Genomic DNA, 16801 nt, shown 5'->3' on the forward strand with positions numbered 1-16801 from the left:
ATTTTATTGTTCATTCATTATCTAGAAAATGTTGTATTTGGATTTTGGTATTAAACAGTTTAAAAGAAATATTTTCTTATAAAATAAAGCCAGCAGAATGTTTCTAGAAACGAAGTTTGGGGATGGAATTATTGACTAAATTTCCCATCTGTTTTTGCTTTCTGACTAGAAAAATTATTTCACCTTTTTTGCTGTCTTCTAAATTAGTTACTCTAGGCTAAAAATGACTTACTTATTTAACCTACAGAGCAAGAATCTGATTTTAGTTAGTTACTATATGGCATGTTACCAAGGTTGGTAGAAAATAAACATGCTGAAAGTTATAAAAGATGATTTCCATAAAAAGCAAAAAAAATAAAGCAAATCTTTTTGCTGCCTAATACTTGTTGGACAGTGGGTCTCTTTAATGGTAAAAGTGGAATTTCTGTGAGACTACTTTTAGTTTTCCCCATCATGTTTGTTTAGGCAGATTACAGGCGTTCTCAGGAACCTTCTTATTGTAACTGATGCTGACAGGTATTACCAGGCTCCTAGGAACTTTTAAAGTTAGATTTATTTTAAAATTATTTCATTCTTTCAGCAATAACTTAAATATGTAGAGAAACTTGATGCCCAAGCTAAAGAAATAGACTCTAGAAAAATTCCAGTAATAGATGATTTTAAGAATTTTACTCTATTTTACTTTATGTTTCCTAACACTGGCATACTTAAAAAAAAACCAAACCGTTTTTTTTTTTAAAGCATTGAAGGGCTAATTTTTTTTAACTGTTTCTGAAACTCAAATTGGTTATCAAGTTGATTCAGATCCACAGTGACCCTAAATAACAGGGTGGAACTGCCTTTGCGGGTTTCCAAGATGGTAAATCTTTATGGGAGTAGAGTCTTCTACAGTATAGTTGGTGGTTTCAAATTGCTGATCTTGCTGTTAGTTGTCCAGTGCATAACCCACTACACCACATGGCTCCTCTTATCTGAAACCAATGGCCATAAAAAGTAGACTAAAACTTAATGTAGAAATTTCTTACAAAGAGAGCGGTTAAAAAAAAATTAGTCCAAATTGTAATGTAAATTGAATAAACTTAGAGGAAAATTGTTCCTTGGAAACTCATCCTATTGCTCAAAATAACATTTTTGCACTCAAGCTTAATATTAAATTAAAGCAAGCAAAGGTTTGGGTAAGAAATTGAAGGTGGATTTCATAGTCATTAGATGTGATGTAGCTATCTTGCAATTTAGTTGGGCAAATCCCCATTAAAATTTTTTTGACTTAAAAAGAAACTTAAGCAGTTGTGGAGGCTGTTGGGCTATGAGTGGAGGGGTTCATGGAGAATCTATGACAAGCACCACTGGACTGCTTGGGATGGCAGGAGGGACCAGTTTTGTGGGGGGTATTGAAAGGTTAGGCACTACCAAAGCACGAATCTCTTCTGTACTGAATTTTGTTCTATCAGGTTCTTCTGCTTAAAATTCTACCAGTTGGAGGGGCATTTGGATTGACTTTGTTGTTAACAAATGGGAATGCCTGAGAGGGGGAGGTGGGGGAAAGGAAGTGGGTGTTAACAAACCCAGGGACAAGGGAAAAACAAGTGACCCAAAATCGAAGGCAAGGAGAGTGTAAGGTCTGGCAGGGATTGATCAAGGGCAATGTTACCGAGAGGAATTACTGAAACCCAAATGAAGGTTGAGCATGATGGTGGGACAAGAGGAAAGTAAAAGGAAATAGAGGAAAGAACTAGGAGGCAAAGGGCATTTATAGAGGTCTAAATACAGGCATGTACATATATGAGGATGGGGAAATAGATCTATGTGCATATATATATAGGTTTAGTATTAAGGTAGCAGATGGACTTTGGACCTCTACTCAAGTACTCCCTCAATGCAAGAACACTTTGTTCTATTAAACTGGCATTCCATGATGCTCACCTTCCCAACATGATGCTGAAGACAAAGCAGATGCATAAGCAAATGTGGTGAAGAAAGCTGATGGTGTCCGGCTATCAAAAGATATAGCATCTGGGGTCTTAAAGGCTTGAAGATAAAAAAGCCGCTATCTAAGCTGAGAAGCAAAGAAACCCACATGGAAGAAACACATCAGCCTGTGTGACCATGAGGTGTCGATAAGACCATGTATCAGGCATCAAGGAACAAAAAATCATGTTGTGAATGAGGGGGAGTGAGGAGTGCAGACCCAAAGTCAATCTGTAGGCGACTGGACTTCCCCTTACAAAGAAGGGTCACACCCTGATGAGCCAGTCAGGGTGCAGTATAGTACCAACGAAACACACAACTTTCCTCTAGTTCTTTAATGCTTCCTCCCCACCACTATCATGATCCCAATTCTATCTTACAAATCTGGCTAGACCAGAGCATGTACACTAGTACAGATAAGAGCTGGAAACACAGGGAATCCAGGACAGAAAAACCCTTCAGGACCAACAATGAGAGTAGCGGTACTAGGAGGGTAGGGGGAAGGTGAGGGAGAAAGGGGGAACCGATCACAAGGATCTACATATAACCCCCTCCCTAGGGGATGGACAGCAGAGGAGTGGGTGAAGGGAGACGTTAGACAGTGTAAAACATGATAAAATAATTTATAAATTGTCAAGGGTTCGTGAAGGAGAGAGGACGGGAGGGAGGGGAAAAAATGAGCTGATACCAAGGGCTCAAGTAGAAAGAAAATATTTTGAGAATGATGATGGCAACAAACGTACAAATGTTCTTAACACAATGGATGTATGTATGAATTGTGATAAGAATTGTATGAGCCCCCAATAAAATGATTTAAAAAAATGGGAATGCCTTTGGTCTTCCTTTAGAGGTATTTTCATTAAAAAAAAAAAAGTTTTCTTATATCTACCTGAGATCACCTGTATTGGAAGATGGATGTTATATTTGAGTTGGAAGGGAGTTCGGTAATTTTGGAGTACTTGGGGGAGGTAAAAAGTAAGGGAAGTCATTCATTAATTTGGATAGTAAATGGCAGTTACTGTCCTTGGCGCTGAGAGGTGAATATGGTAGTCTCTACATGCATTTTCTTATGGAGGTTGGCAAGTATAATCAGCATTAAGAAGGAAGGGTAGGTGCTATAGTCATGAATTGGACAGATAACTTTTTCTGGTTTGGTCATATTTTTTTTTTAGATATTTATGAACCCATTGGACTCTAAAGCATCTTCAGTTTAACAACCAGTTTTAGCTAATAGGAAGATATTTCTGAGAGTTGAAGATGTTGGCAAATAAGGTATTTTCTTTCATTAAACCTTGCTTTTGTTGAACAGTGCAGTTGAACAACCCAGGCATATATAGAAGTAGGACTGGTAGATTGTTGTTTAAAACGGCTTCTGACATAGACAGCCTGGAGTCTTAAAAGATGCTGAACTGAATTCCTCAAGCAGGTAGATTAGTATTACATGTGGAGTAACAGGGAATCTTAGGACCTTGTTTAGTCAGATATTAAGAATTTTGGTCCAGTAGAAATAATAATTGAAGAGAATTTTCAGTGCCTGCAAAGAATCTGTATACTTTATATGTGAAATCCAAGCCTTTTTCAACTTTGTAAGATTGAAATTATGCACTATGTGTAAGTAGATAGGAGCCCTGCTGGTGTAGTGGTTAGCGTTAAGCTGCGATCCACATGGCAGGCAGTTCAAAACCAACAGCAGCTCTGTGGGACAAAGACAGGGCTTTCTTACTCCCATCAACAGTTGTGCTCTCAGCCACCCACAGGGCATCGCTATGAGTCAGCATCGACTCGATGGCAGTAAGGTTTTTTTTGTTTTTGTTTTTAATGTCAGTAGATACTAGGGCCTATCCACAGTTGTTTGAATATATTACAGTGGGGTTAAACAGGAATCCTTGAGTCGTACAGTTAACAAACTTAGCTGCTAAGCAGAGGTAATAGTGGGGGTGGACATACAGTCCTACTGACACATGGGTTCGCTGTAAATTGGAATCCACTTGATGGCAGTAGGTTTTCACTTTAAGGTTAAACCAATCTTGGAACTTTTGCTTTTTAAAATCAGAATGAATGTTCGGAGAAGAACTGAACTTCACAAACAAAAGCAAATTTTAATTTTATTAGATAGCCTGCACACACAATACAAATATCAGGCCACCTTGTGTGAAGTTCCTCATTTTACAAGTTATAAACCAAAGCCCCATGAAGTTAATGTGACAAATGTTGCAAAATAGTTGTTAGAACTAAAACTTTGTTCTGACTTCATCATTTATGTGAGATTTTTCATTTTTTGCTATCTTCCAGCTTCTTGATATCCTCTTCCCCATCTCCCCACTATATTGAAGATAGTGCACTGTAGAATTCATTCATAATATATTTTGTGATTGTGGGCAGTAAATTACTTTTACAAGTCAAAGTTGCCTATTCTGTAAATTGGGAATAATAATAGTCCTTTTCTTGGGTTGTTGTGGTTGTAAAGAAAGAAATATCTCGTAGAGAAGCGCAACAATGCCCATTGCTATCAAGTTGACTGATTCATAGCGACCCTGCAGGGCAGGGTAGAACTATTCTGTAGGGTTTGCAAGGCTGTAATCTTTACGAATGTAGACTGCCATTTCTTTCTTTTGTAAGTGGCTGAAGGGTTCACACTGTTAACCTTTCTGTTAGCACTTGAGCACTTTAACAGAGTTCCTTATCTGATACTTCCCTAAACCAAAAGCTAAACCCATGCCTTGGAGTCCATTGTAACTCATAGCAACCTTATAGGAGAGGTTAGAACCCTCCCCGCCCCCTTAGGATTTCCACGGCTGTAAATCTTTATGGACGCAGACAACCACATTTTGTTTTTTTCTTGCAGAGTGACTGGTGGGTTTGAACTGCCAATCTTCTGATTAGCTGCCGAATGCTTTAAACACTACACTACTGCAGCTTCTTATGTGGTACCTAAGATTTTGTAGCAGTACTTTTTCACTTAAACAGTGTATGTGTGTGTGTGTTCATGTATGTATGTGTGAGGCAGCTTCAAAAAGTTTATGGGAAAATTCCATTTTAATTTCATTTTTCTATGACCTTTTTTCTCTCCTCACTTTTTGTGAATTAGGTGAAAGTTTACAGAGCATCCTAGTTTCACGTTCAACAATTTATACACGTTTGTTTCAAAGCATCCATTATAATCCTCTCAATGTTATCATCATTTACCCCGTCTCCTCCCCATGTTTCCTGTATCCATTCCTCATTTGCTAACCTGAACTTGGTCCTCTGGTAAATGCTGCCCTTTTGATCTTAACTGGCCGACTATTGTAACATGGGGGTGAGTTCAGTTTTGGACCTGAAGAATGACTAAAGACCTTAGTTTAGAGGGTTCCATAAGCCTAGTCTTTTTTATGATTTAAGTTCTGTGCTACATTTTTCTCCCGCTTTATCTAGGGCCTTCTAATGTGATCCTTATCAGAACAGTTGGTCCTAGTAACCAGGCACCATCCAGTTCTTTGGGTCTCAGGGTCATAGAGGCTGATGTTTACATAGTTTATTAGTTCACTGAACTAAATGTTTTCATATGTCTCTCAATTTTCACTATTCTTTCCTCCAAATGGAGAGAGACCAATAGTTACATCTTAGATGGTTGCTTATGAGCTTTTAAGATTTCACTCATTTTTCACCAAAATAGTAGGTGGAACATTGCCCTTGTTTCCAGAACTTCCTGAAGACCCCTCATTCATATACATTTATATATTTGTTTAACTGTTTATTTCATGTATCTTGGAATTAGCTAGTTCAAAACTACTTATTTTCTCCATTATCTTCTTCATCCCAAAGTTTGGTCTCATATTCCATAAAATTCCCAAAGTGAGAAACTTTAGAACTTCCTTGAATCCTCCATCAGTTACAAAATCTATTATTTCTACATTTATTCTACATCTATTTAATTTGACTGTGTACTCTTTTCCATTTCCATGACCAATTACCTCAGTTGGTCTTACTCTTCTTTTTTTAAAATCTTTTTAAAAATCCTTTTATTGGGGCTCACACAACTCTTATCACAATCCATACATACATCCGTTGTACCAAGCACATTTGTATATTTGTTGCCCTCATCATTCTCAAAACATTTGCTTTTTACTTGAGTCCTTGGTATCAGCTCCTCATTTTTCCCCCCTCCCTCCCCTCTTGGTCTACTCTTCTATATAGTTTCTTGAGTTTCACACCTAGCTTTCTCTTATCCAAGGGCATGAAAATAAAATTCTCCCAGTTTTCCTGTAGTCTCTTTTTATATATATATAAATAAATAAATACAGGGACTCGAGAAAGTTCATGGAAAGCAGAATTAGAAATAGGATTTCAATTGGGGATGACACTTAGGAAAAAGAAGGTTAAGAAGCTTGAGTGTGTGGGTTTGCAACGAAGGGAAATCTAACCATATAACCCAAAGCTCCCATCTGGGGTGCATTCTTGAGAACTGGGAAACTTTAAACTATCAACTCATAAGAAAGAAAAAGGTGATTTTGTTTGTAATGACCCCAGTATGTTTTGAGATTGGGAGAGGCATGGCCTGCTAATGGAACTTTGAACTATACTACCATTCTCCAATTAAAATTGTTTTGTAAACACCAGGAAAAGTGGGATGAAATTTATTTTGTTCAGTCTTTTTATGTCACTATCAGAAAAAGACACCTCCACCTCATAAAAGATATAACTTCATGTTGCGGAGAATAAAACTGGACAAAAAGAGAGAAAAAGATAATACAAATTTTCTACAATATTTTTGAAATCTTGTACTTGTCCCAATTGAATTAATTTTGTTGTAAGCTAACCTTATTTTTCTAAGTGGATACCCAGTATCTTAATATTACTTATTGAAAAATTATCTTTGTTCCACTGATTTGAAATTCTGCTGCTGATGATATTTAGTTTAGGCTTTCCCCCTGCATATTCTCTCACTGATTTATGTGTCTCTGTACCACTGCCATTGTGTTTTATTTATTATCACCATACCATGCATTTGACTATTGAGTAGTGTTAATATCCTTTGTTTTTAAAAGTATTTCTAGTTGCTATTGCTGATATATTTTTTTCAGATGAATTATAACATCAACTTGTCTAATTTTCCTCCCAGAATCTACTGGTAATTTTATTCATTTAATGTAAATTTATGAATCAATTTAAGGAGAATAGTCATCCTTGTAATATTATCTAAGTTTGTCATCTGAATATTCTTCCATATGTTTATCTTTTGAGTTTCACAGTAGTGTTTTTTCACTAAATCTTGATCTTGTCCTTTAAAATATTGTTTTTGGGTAGTCTGCTTTTTTAAAATTATGGTTGGTATTACTAATGAATTATTTCTTTAATTGTGCCTTTAACTGGTCATACTTAGTATTTTGCCATTACCATCTATCAGATCCTAATAATTTCTTACTTGGATTATTGTTAAAGAGTCTTAATTGGCTCTCGTTTCTCCATATCGCCATACTCCTGCTAGTATCTTTATAAGACAGAAATAAAATTTCATCTTTAATTCCCTTAAAATTCTTTAGTTTGATAGCTTTACAATTAAAGTAATATCCTTTGGCATGGTATCAAGGTGATAAGTTGAGCCTTGGTGACATATATAGTCTCTAATGCCAGTGAGAATTGTATCTATTCCTTTTTATGTGACTCTTACTTTTTTATGATTTGAATTAGAAAATGTGATTATTGTCATTTATTCTGATTAACTTCTTCAGTCATATCTGCACACCCAGATAGATTCAATAATTGAATGTAAAAATTATATTCCTGATTTCATGATTTTTTTCCCTTTGTAGTGAGGATGAGGATGATGACCTTCAGTATGCTGATCATGATTATGAAGTTCCACAGCAAAAAGGATTGAAGAAACTCTGGAACAGAGTAAAATGGACAAGAGATGAGGTAACTATTTGTGATAATATCATTCATGGATAGCTGTGAAATACATTTGAAAATGAAACATCAGAAAAGTTATCCATTACCAACCTACGTTTTTTCTTCAGCCAGAGATGTGAATAGCAGGTTGATGTGGCCCTCGACAAAGACAGGATTGTGAATAAGGGGAACATGTATTATAGTTCATTCAGTCCTTTTAAAAATGGACTTCAAATGACATACCAAAATTATATAAATATTCATATATGTATTGCACGTGTGTGTGTATACAATGTGTGTGTGTGAAAAAAGTATTATTACTAGAGTTCCAGCATACACATACATAGCTTTATTCTAAATAAATGTGTTTAAATGTGTCTGTGATCAGTGGATGACTACAGACAAGTTCTTTCAGGAATGTATTTGTCTTAGTTTTGTTGGGTGTCTTAAAAAAAAGGATATTTTTTAAATGTTACATCAAGATTAGTTAGCTCAATGAGTTCATACTTCTATCAATCTTTTAAGCAAGATCAAAGCTAATGATGATTTTTTAAATGAATTGTAAATAGAAATGATTCTTGGATTTACCATTATGACCCAGAGAGCAAGGTTCAATTACAAATGTAGCTTCCAAAAATTTAAACATAATTACCATATGACCCAGCAGTTCCACTCCTGGGTAGATATACAGAAGGCCAGTTAAATTTTAGCCAGAGAAGTCAACGCTGTTTTAGGGGATCCCAAAGGGGAAATCATAATAGATTTTCTAGGACACAGATTATCACAGTACTTAAAGTGAAGAACTTATTATGAAGAAGTTCAATTTAAGAAAAGAGAAAACTGCATTGGTGAGCAAAGACTAGGAGTTTCCCTAAGAATTTTTTCCATTATGACAATGCATCTGTGCATTGTTTGAGTATAGCAAGGGTTGTCCTAGCAGAATTTTACTGGGAAACTTTACCTCATCCACCCTATAGCTTTTATCTTGACTCTTTAAGCTTCTTTTTTGTTACTAAATTTCAAAGAGCATTTAAAAGGCACATGATATGAGCCCTGGGAGGATGCCCAAACTGGTGTTTGGATGTGGTGTGAATTGAAGCGCACAGAACTCTTTGGTGGAAGAATTAGAATTATGGGGATAAAAACCCTTCTTGTGTTTACACGTAAATGGAGGCTAGACCATGAAGTAATATCTTCACCTTTTGATATTTTTATTTAATAAAGGCTTCTGTGGTATTTGTAGCAATACTTTAGACTTACCCTGGTATTTGTGGAGAAGGGAAATGGAGTAGGAGGAAGCTTTCTAATTTTCTTATCTGTCTTAAAAGGATGATAAGTTAAAGAAGTTAGTTGAACAGCATGGAACTGATGATTGGACTCTAATTGCTAGTCAGCTTCAAGTAAGTAAAACATTTCAAATATGGCTGATTTAGGTCATTTGGTTAAACTTGCTATTTTTAAAAAATGTAAGTGTTTATGTATTTTAGATATAGGCTTTCTTTCTAAAAGCTCTTCTATTGTTTTCATCTGCTGTTTGCGAATGGCTTAGTAAGTCTTAACTTTCTAGTAACACTTTTATCCAGAGGCCTAACAAGATACCTAATTAAAAACAAAAATGTGTGAATAGCACTTTATAAATATATGTTGATATATACTGAAATATTTTGAGAAAAGTTTAAAATAATGAAATATTCTAAAGGCTAACCAGTAACTGCCAAATCAGAAAAATTTCTGTTAAAAAGGTTTGTCATGTAAGGCACATATTTTATTGTTATTGATTTAAAAATTATTATTTCTGTTCACCATACTACTATTCACATATTCACTTTAATGTAATGTAATTATGAAATATTATCTCATGGTCTTGTTTGTTCCTTCTGTACTATCAGTAGTTAGAGAAGATATTCAGATTTGGATTTTGATGTTCACTTCTTTGAGTTTCAGAAATCAAATGTGTGAATGTTCTTTCTATATGTTCTTTGTTCTTTTTATATTTTTATATTGCTCCTTAAATACCAAATAATGAGAAGAGAATAGATTTTGGAGTTAATCAGATTTCTCAGATATCAGTACTACTCGTTGACTGGTCCTAGAAAAATTAGTTAACCTCTTTGACACTCAGATTTTGTGTATTGTATATAGATAAAAGGTTGGGTTTTTCCCCACCCCCAGTATTGTGAGAATGAGAAATAACATATGGGATATGTGGTGTATTTCCTGGGAATTAGCAGGTGGTCAACAAATAGAAGGTAAATAAGTATTAGGAAATTTAAAGTAAATGAGATAAACAGAAATGCTCCAAAAACACTTTTTGGAAGAAAGTGATAGTCTTAGAATAGAGTTGCATTAATGTACAGAGCCATAACAGAAGCAGCTTTGTGTGAAGAATGTAATTTGAATTACATTGGGCACCAAAGAGAACCATTGGTTGACAAAGTATCTATTCCTTTATATCTATCTAGGTGATCTGCAGTCCTGTGTACAGACTAATATCTTTGTAATTTTTGAATAATTTTTGACAGTCCTTTGTAAATAGGAGTTAGCAGAGATAACATACTTAACTAAATAAACACTTCATTTATTAACCATTGGGGGAGGTGGTTAGAGATGTTTCCACATCATAGTTTATTTTGTTGACCCTGGTAAATTCATTTTCTTTTTAATGTAATTTAAATGTAAGGCACATTTTCTATAGTAGTATATTGAAAAATTTTTTACCCACCTTGGCGGATCATCATATTAAATATCCTTTTTAATACTATCTAGTAGCCTAATAATATTTTTGGGGACTTTAAAAATTATATACAGTCATGAATCCAGACTGCTATTCTATTTGAGTTCATGTATCTTGTCTTTATAGTTTTCTGTCTGCTCACTCTTATTTCTCAATCCTAGCTCCCTTTCTTTATGGTGGTACCTGTGTCATGACTTTGCTGTTTGCTGTGTCATAAGACATAGTCTAGAGATAAGTTCTTTAATTTTAAATATACCATATATACTCGTGTTTAAGCCGAGTTTTTTAGCACATTTTTAATGCAGTTTTTGTGGTAAAATTACGTGCCTCAGCTGATATTCAGGTCGACTTATACTCGAGTATATGTGGTATATTGTTTTTATTTGTAGTCTAAGCACTACTAATGGCTTTAATTAAAAAAATCCATTGGCATCAAGGCGTATCAAATCGACTTATGCATTTAATATTTATTGAGTAATTGCTGTTGAATGCACCATTTTTGCAGACTTGCTTCTTAAGGTTATAAGGTATTACATTTGGGTTGATTTGCTTTTTGAAAAATGGTATACTCAGTAACTAAATCATCAAAATTCTTTCAGAATCGTTCTGATTTTCAGTGCCAGCATCGATGGCAAAAAGTTTTAAATCCAGAATTGATAAAGGGTCCCTGGACTAAAGAAGAGGATCAGAGGGTAACATATTCATCTTTTTTGTTTTCACTGTGTGGAAAGGGGAAAATGAAACACCAGTAGCTCTCTGCTGATACTTTCTGCTTCCAAATTGATTTATTTGGCATTCAACTCAAGTTTTTTTTTTTTAAAAGAAAATGCGCACGTCTTTGTTTTCACTGTTGTTTCAAATTAATTTTCTGTGAAAGCATTTCAAATTACAAGACGCTTTACGTCCCATTTGTATTTTAGATAAATACCAAAATCAAGTTTTAAACTTGGCAAATGTGGAAGTGGTATTTGTTAGTAAAATTATTTTTTGTAAGTTTTAATGGTGATTTTTACTTATGCATCTACTTAGTAATCTTGAGCTATGTTCTTGAATTCTGTCAAGATACTGCGTTTTAACACTTTGCTTTTCTGTTATTTAGGTTATTGAATTAGTACAGAAGTATGGACCAAAAAGATGGTCTTTAATTGCAAAGCATTTAAAAGGGAGAATAGGCAAGCAGTGTAGAGAAAGGTGGCATAATCATCTGAATCCTGAGGTGAAGAAATCTTCCTGGACAGAAGAGGAGGACAGGATCATCTATGAAGCACACAAGCGGTTGGGAAATCGTTGGGCAGAAATTGCTAAACTTCTTCCTGGAAGGTGCATATATAAATGTAGACACGTTTTTCTGCCCTTACATGTGATTTATTTTATATTTCTGTTATATTTATTTTCAAATATCTCGTGACTTATTCTATTTAGAATTAAAATGTACTATAAACAACCCTTTTAAGATGATTTGTAAGGGAGATATAATGACTTTGTCAGTGAAACTTTTTGTAGCAACGAAATGATAGACCTAATACATTCCCCAAATCCTATTTAATGTGAGTCCCATCAGGAAGTATATGTACAAACTTGGTTGAGATTTGGCTTGAATTCTCTGCTTTAGACCAGAGAACAAATACACTAATGTAAACTGTGAAAGTGCTTAAGGAAAAATTGTTAGGATATAATTTGAATCTTGGGAGTGTGTGTGTGTGTGTGTGTGTGTGTGTGTGTGTGTAGCTAAAGTAATGGAATTTCCCTCAGAGGTAATTATATGCTAAATGTACTATACTTTGCACTGGTTCAAATTTCACTTGATATAATCTTTAAACAATAGATCAACAAACTCTGAGAAATCTGCACTTTCATCAGAAAATATGGATTTAAGTATTTCTATAATCTCTTATTTGTATAGTACTTCCTAATTTTTAAAGTGATTTTGTGTATGTTCTAAATTAATACTTCATACACTTGTTAAATAGAGCAAAAATTGGTGTCTTTTTTAGATAGGAATGCTAAGGTATAGTATAAAGTTTTTAAAACAAATTATTAACCTGATCTGGAATTGCTAATGTTTTCAATCTCTTATGTATCTTCTTACATTTTATATAGAGCCTAATTTCGTGCCTATGGTTAAAATCGATTCTGTGTCAGTGAGTTTGGTTTTTTTTAAGTTTAGTGCCTTAACATAAAGTAGGTTTTCAGTAAATGGTCCTGTTGGAATTTACACTACAAATAGCTGTAGCTTGAAGATGGTCATTTTTATAAATGGAACCATAGGTAAAACAGGAGGCCAATGAGCTTTCTTCTCATAGGTATTTTGTTCTAAGAATAAAAAAGAAAACCAGGATTCTGTAGATTATGGTTTGCCTTTTTTCCCATCCCCATGCTTATTCTTGGCTTAGACTTTTTACTGCTCTCTTTATTTGGAATGTTCTTTTTCTGTTCTTGTACAGCTGGGTCTTTCTTGTCTGCTCGTCAGATGTTGACACCTTCTCAGGGAGGACATCTCTGATCACCTAATCAAGATGACCATAATCACTTTCTTTTTCTTATCTTATTCAAATTATTTTCTTAATCCTTCTCTGTGCTTTTCTCCAACCTTCTGCTTTACTTCAAACTAGAACGTAAGTTCCATGCGAGCAGGGGCCTTCTTTGTCTTACTGCTGTATCTGTTGTGACTATAATTCTGCTTGGCATATGCAGTCACTTATGTAGTACCTAGTGTAATTATGTGATTTATTTCATAAACCCCAAAAGATTCAGTTTACTTAAGAAAAATGTTTTTAATTTTGTTGTTGGTGGTGAGAATATTTAGAGCAAAACATACACCAATGTAACAAGTTTCTCCCTGTACTTTGGTTCCATTTCTGGATTCTCCGTGAGTTGTTCCTTTCCATTAACATAAGCTCATTAGCCCCTAAGTATAGGATTAAATCTTTTGAGTTGCTATTGACAAAAGGTCTGCATATGTTTTAATTTTAGTTTCAGAGTTCAATGTTTTATCTTTTGAATTAAAAAGTAATTTCCCAAATTGTAAATATTTGTTTTGAGCGTTTCATATACATGTTAAACAGTTATACAGTGCTAACACTTGTGGATTATCTTTCCTTTTAAAACATCAACTTTTATTTCCTAGGACTGATAATTCTATCAAAAACCATTGGAATTCTACTATGAGAAGAAAAGTGGAACAGGAAGGCTACTTACAAGATGGAATGAAATCGGAACGAGTTTCATCAAAACTTCAACACAAACCTTGTGCGACTATGGATCATTTGCAAACCCAGAATCAATTTTACATACCTGTTCAGGCACATATTTTTAATATCTTTATTATTTAAAAAATTTACTTAGTTGCTCTCTAGAAAAATGTTTGGTTTCTTAATGGAGTAGGCAGAAGAGGACAATCAGTATTTAACTCACTTAATTAAAAAAATATGCCATAACTTGTTATTAATGGAGATTTTACCTCCATTAAAAAAAATCATTTTATTGGGGGCTTGTACAACTTTTATCACAATCCATACATACATCCATTGTGCCAAGCACATTTGTACATTTTTTGCCATCATCATTCTCAAAACATTTGCTTTCTACTTGAGCCCTTATTTTTCCCCCTCTCTCCCCGCCCCCCCCTCACGTACCCTTGATAATTTATAAGTTATTATTATTTTGTCATGTCTTACACTGTCCAATGTCCATCCACTTTTCTGCTGTCCGTCCCCCAGGGAGGGGGTTATATGTAGATCCTTGAAAAAAAAAACTCATTAAACTGTTTCTTGTTAAATGTAATTTATATATAATTTAGTTAAGAAACTTGATATGTAAATTTCCCAATACTATAATATTTTGATTCTTTATTCTGATTCAAAGCCAGTAGTTATCTGTGCTTTAATATTCGATTGTAGTTTCCATGGGGAACTGGTGACACTTGGGGCTGCTAACCAAAAGGTTACTAGTTTAAACCCACCAGCTCCAGAGGATAAAGACATGGTAGTCAGTTTCCATAAGATTTACAACTTTGGGAACTCTGTAGGCAGTACTGCTCTGTCTTACATGCTCACTATGAGTCAGAATTGACAGGAATTAAAAAAACTTTATTATGGTTGTCATTAGAAATTATTTCTATGTAATTATAATACTGTTAATCTAGGAGAGGTGGACATTTATAAAATATTTAAAAGAGAAAAACAGTCAAAATGGCTCAAGCCATCATTTTGGAGTATGGTAAATAATTGGTTCTTCCAATGACATTCAACTTTGGTTTTCCCCCAACTAATCAATAAATTGGCTGATGTCAGTCTTTGTTTAGACTAGTTCATTAAAATACAGATTGTGCAAACTCAAAATGGGGTGGAAATTTATGTTGTCTTTAACAGTACCTTTTTTTACCTGCAAAAAATCACGAGTCTTCATAAAGTTTGTTTTGTTTTTCCATTTGCTTGACATGCTGTTTTGTTTTTTTTTTAACCATCAGTAATATAATAACTCTGTTTTTTATCACATAAAAGATTAAGATTGAATTCGGGCTTAATAATATCTACCAAAAGATGAAATTTAGTGAGGTCTTAACAAGCAGTGCTTCCCATTTGATCTCTTCCCACCAAACACCCGAAAGTTCTTCAAACGTAATTTTTAATAAACTGCTATAATAACTAATGACATCTTAAAAAACTAATTACATCTTAATATACAAATTACAGAACATGTGAAGACTGTAATTATCTGATAATACTCAATACCTTAAAAAACATTATTTTACAGTTTAGAGTCCTATGTTTCAGCAGCATAATTTAAATCATAAGCTTCTTTCTTAGAAAGTTTATCATTTAAATAGTTTTTATTCATAGAAAGATAATTTTACACATTATTTGGGACCAAAGGAGTGTTTAACCATGTCAATTAAAGCATGTTTTATTTTAGAAAGATAAGGATATTTCTTATGTTTTAAGAATCATTCACTCTCCTTTTGCTGCTTTTTGGAAGACTTATATTAATAGTTCAAGTCACTTAAACTTCTAAGAAGAGACTTCTAATGTTACTATAAAGAGACATCTGAAAGAAATAAATGGATTGGCAGGAAAGACTAATCACACATTTTTATGAAAAATATGTTTCTAGTGTTTTTGAGTTAATAAGCTGAAAAATGATACTAATTAAATATTATAAAAAATAGGTCCTGTAGTAGAAGTAAGGACCCTTAGTGGCGTAGTGGTTATTCATCGGACTGCCAACTGCAAGGCCAGCAGCTTAAAACCATCAGCTGCTTTTTGGGAGAAAAATGGGGCATCCTACTCCTGTAAAGTGTCTTGGAAACTCACAGTGGCAGTTCTACCCTGCCCTGTAGGGTCTTTATGAGTTGGCACTGACTCAGTGGCAGTGAGTTTGTTTGTTTTTCTAGTAGAAGTAGGAGTCCTGATGGCACAGTGGATTGCATGTTGGGCTGGAGATCATCAGTTTGAACCCACTAGCCACTCCATAGATGAAAGACAGGGCTTTCTGCTTCCATAAAGATTTACAGCCTCAGAAACCTAAAGGAGAGCAGTTCTGTTCTACCTGGAAGTCAAAATCGACTGAATGGCAGTGAGGTAGTAGTGGTTAAGTTGTTAGCTGCTTGTTGAAGGTTGGTGATTAGAACTCACCAGCCACTCTGTGGGAAGAAGATGTAGCAAACTGCTTTCATAAAGATTACAGGCTTGGAAGTCCTTCAGGGCAATTCTCTGTCTGTGGCGTCTCTGTAAGTTGGAACCGACTCAAAGACACAACAACATAGTAGGAGTTAGTATATAAAGGACAGTGACAGTAATTTAGGTAAACATTTATGGAAAGTAGACTCATTTATGTTTATTAGATTTCAAAGGGTTTAAAAATTATTTCTCACAAATTTCTTTTCCCCATTGCATACTATATGCTATTGCAGCTTTATAAATGTTCTAGGAAAATGGCAGAATGATTTCTAGTCCACAATCACAGTATCTATCCAAGGCACCTGATTGAAGTCTTCGGTTTCATATTTTTTGATGCAAAGGTTACTAGGGGCTGGTATTAAAGAGGGGGAGTTAGGAACTTTGATAAACCTGTTCTAGTCTTCATCCTTTTGAGTGTTTCATATCAACCAGGTCCTTTCTCTGAGAGATAGGAACACATTTATTTGTTTAAATCATTTTATTAGGGGCTCATACAACTCTTATCACAATCCATACATATTTCAATTGTGTAAAGCACATTTGTACATTC

At 34.5% G+C, this 16801-nt stretch overlaps 1 protein-coding gene across 1 annotated transcript in view; it reads left to right on the forward strand.

Moving 5' to 3' along the window:
• The window catches only part of MYBL1 (MYB proto-oncogene like 1), a 44836-nt gene that overhangs the window by 2018 nt on the left and 26017 nt on the right, over positions 1–16801 (forward strand). The window contains exons 2-6 of the mRNA XM_013006856.3: positions 7761–7866; positions 9168–9239; positions 11173–11265; positions 11673–11893; positions 13701–13875. Of these exons, the coding sequence (XP_012862310.3) occupies positions 7761–7866; positions 9168–9239; positions 11173–11265; positions 11673–11893; positions 13701–13875 (667 nt within the window). The remainder of the gene's footprint in view (positions 1–7760; positions 7867–9167; positions 9240–11172; positions 11266–11672; positions 11894–13700; positions 13876–16801) is intronic.

The sequence above is a fragment of the Echinops telfairi genome, unplaced genomic scaffold, assembly GCF_000313985.2.
Source record: "Echinops telfairi isolate 266 unplaced genomic scaffold, ASM31398v2 ScPeMD7_1;HRSCAF=3_0, whole genome shotgun sequence".
In the NCBI taxonomy this organism is placed as follows: Eukaryota; Metazoa; Chordata; class Mammalia; order Afrosoricida; family Tenrecidae; genus Echinops; species Echinops telfairi.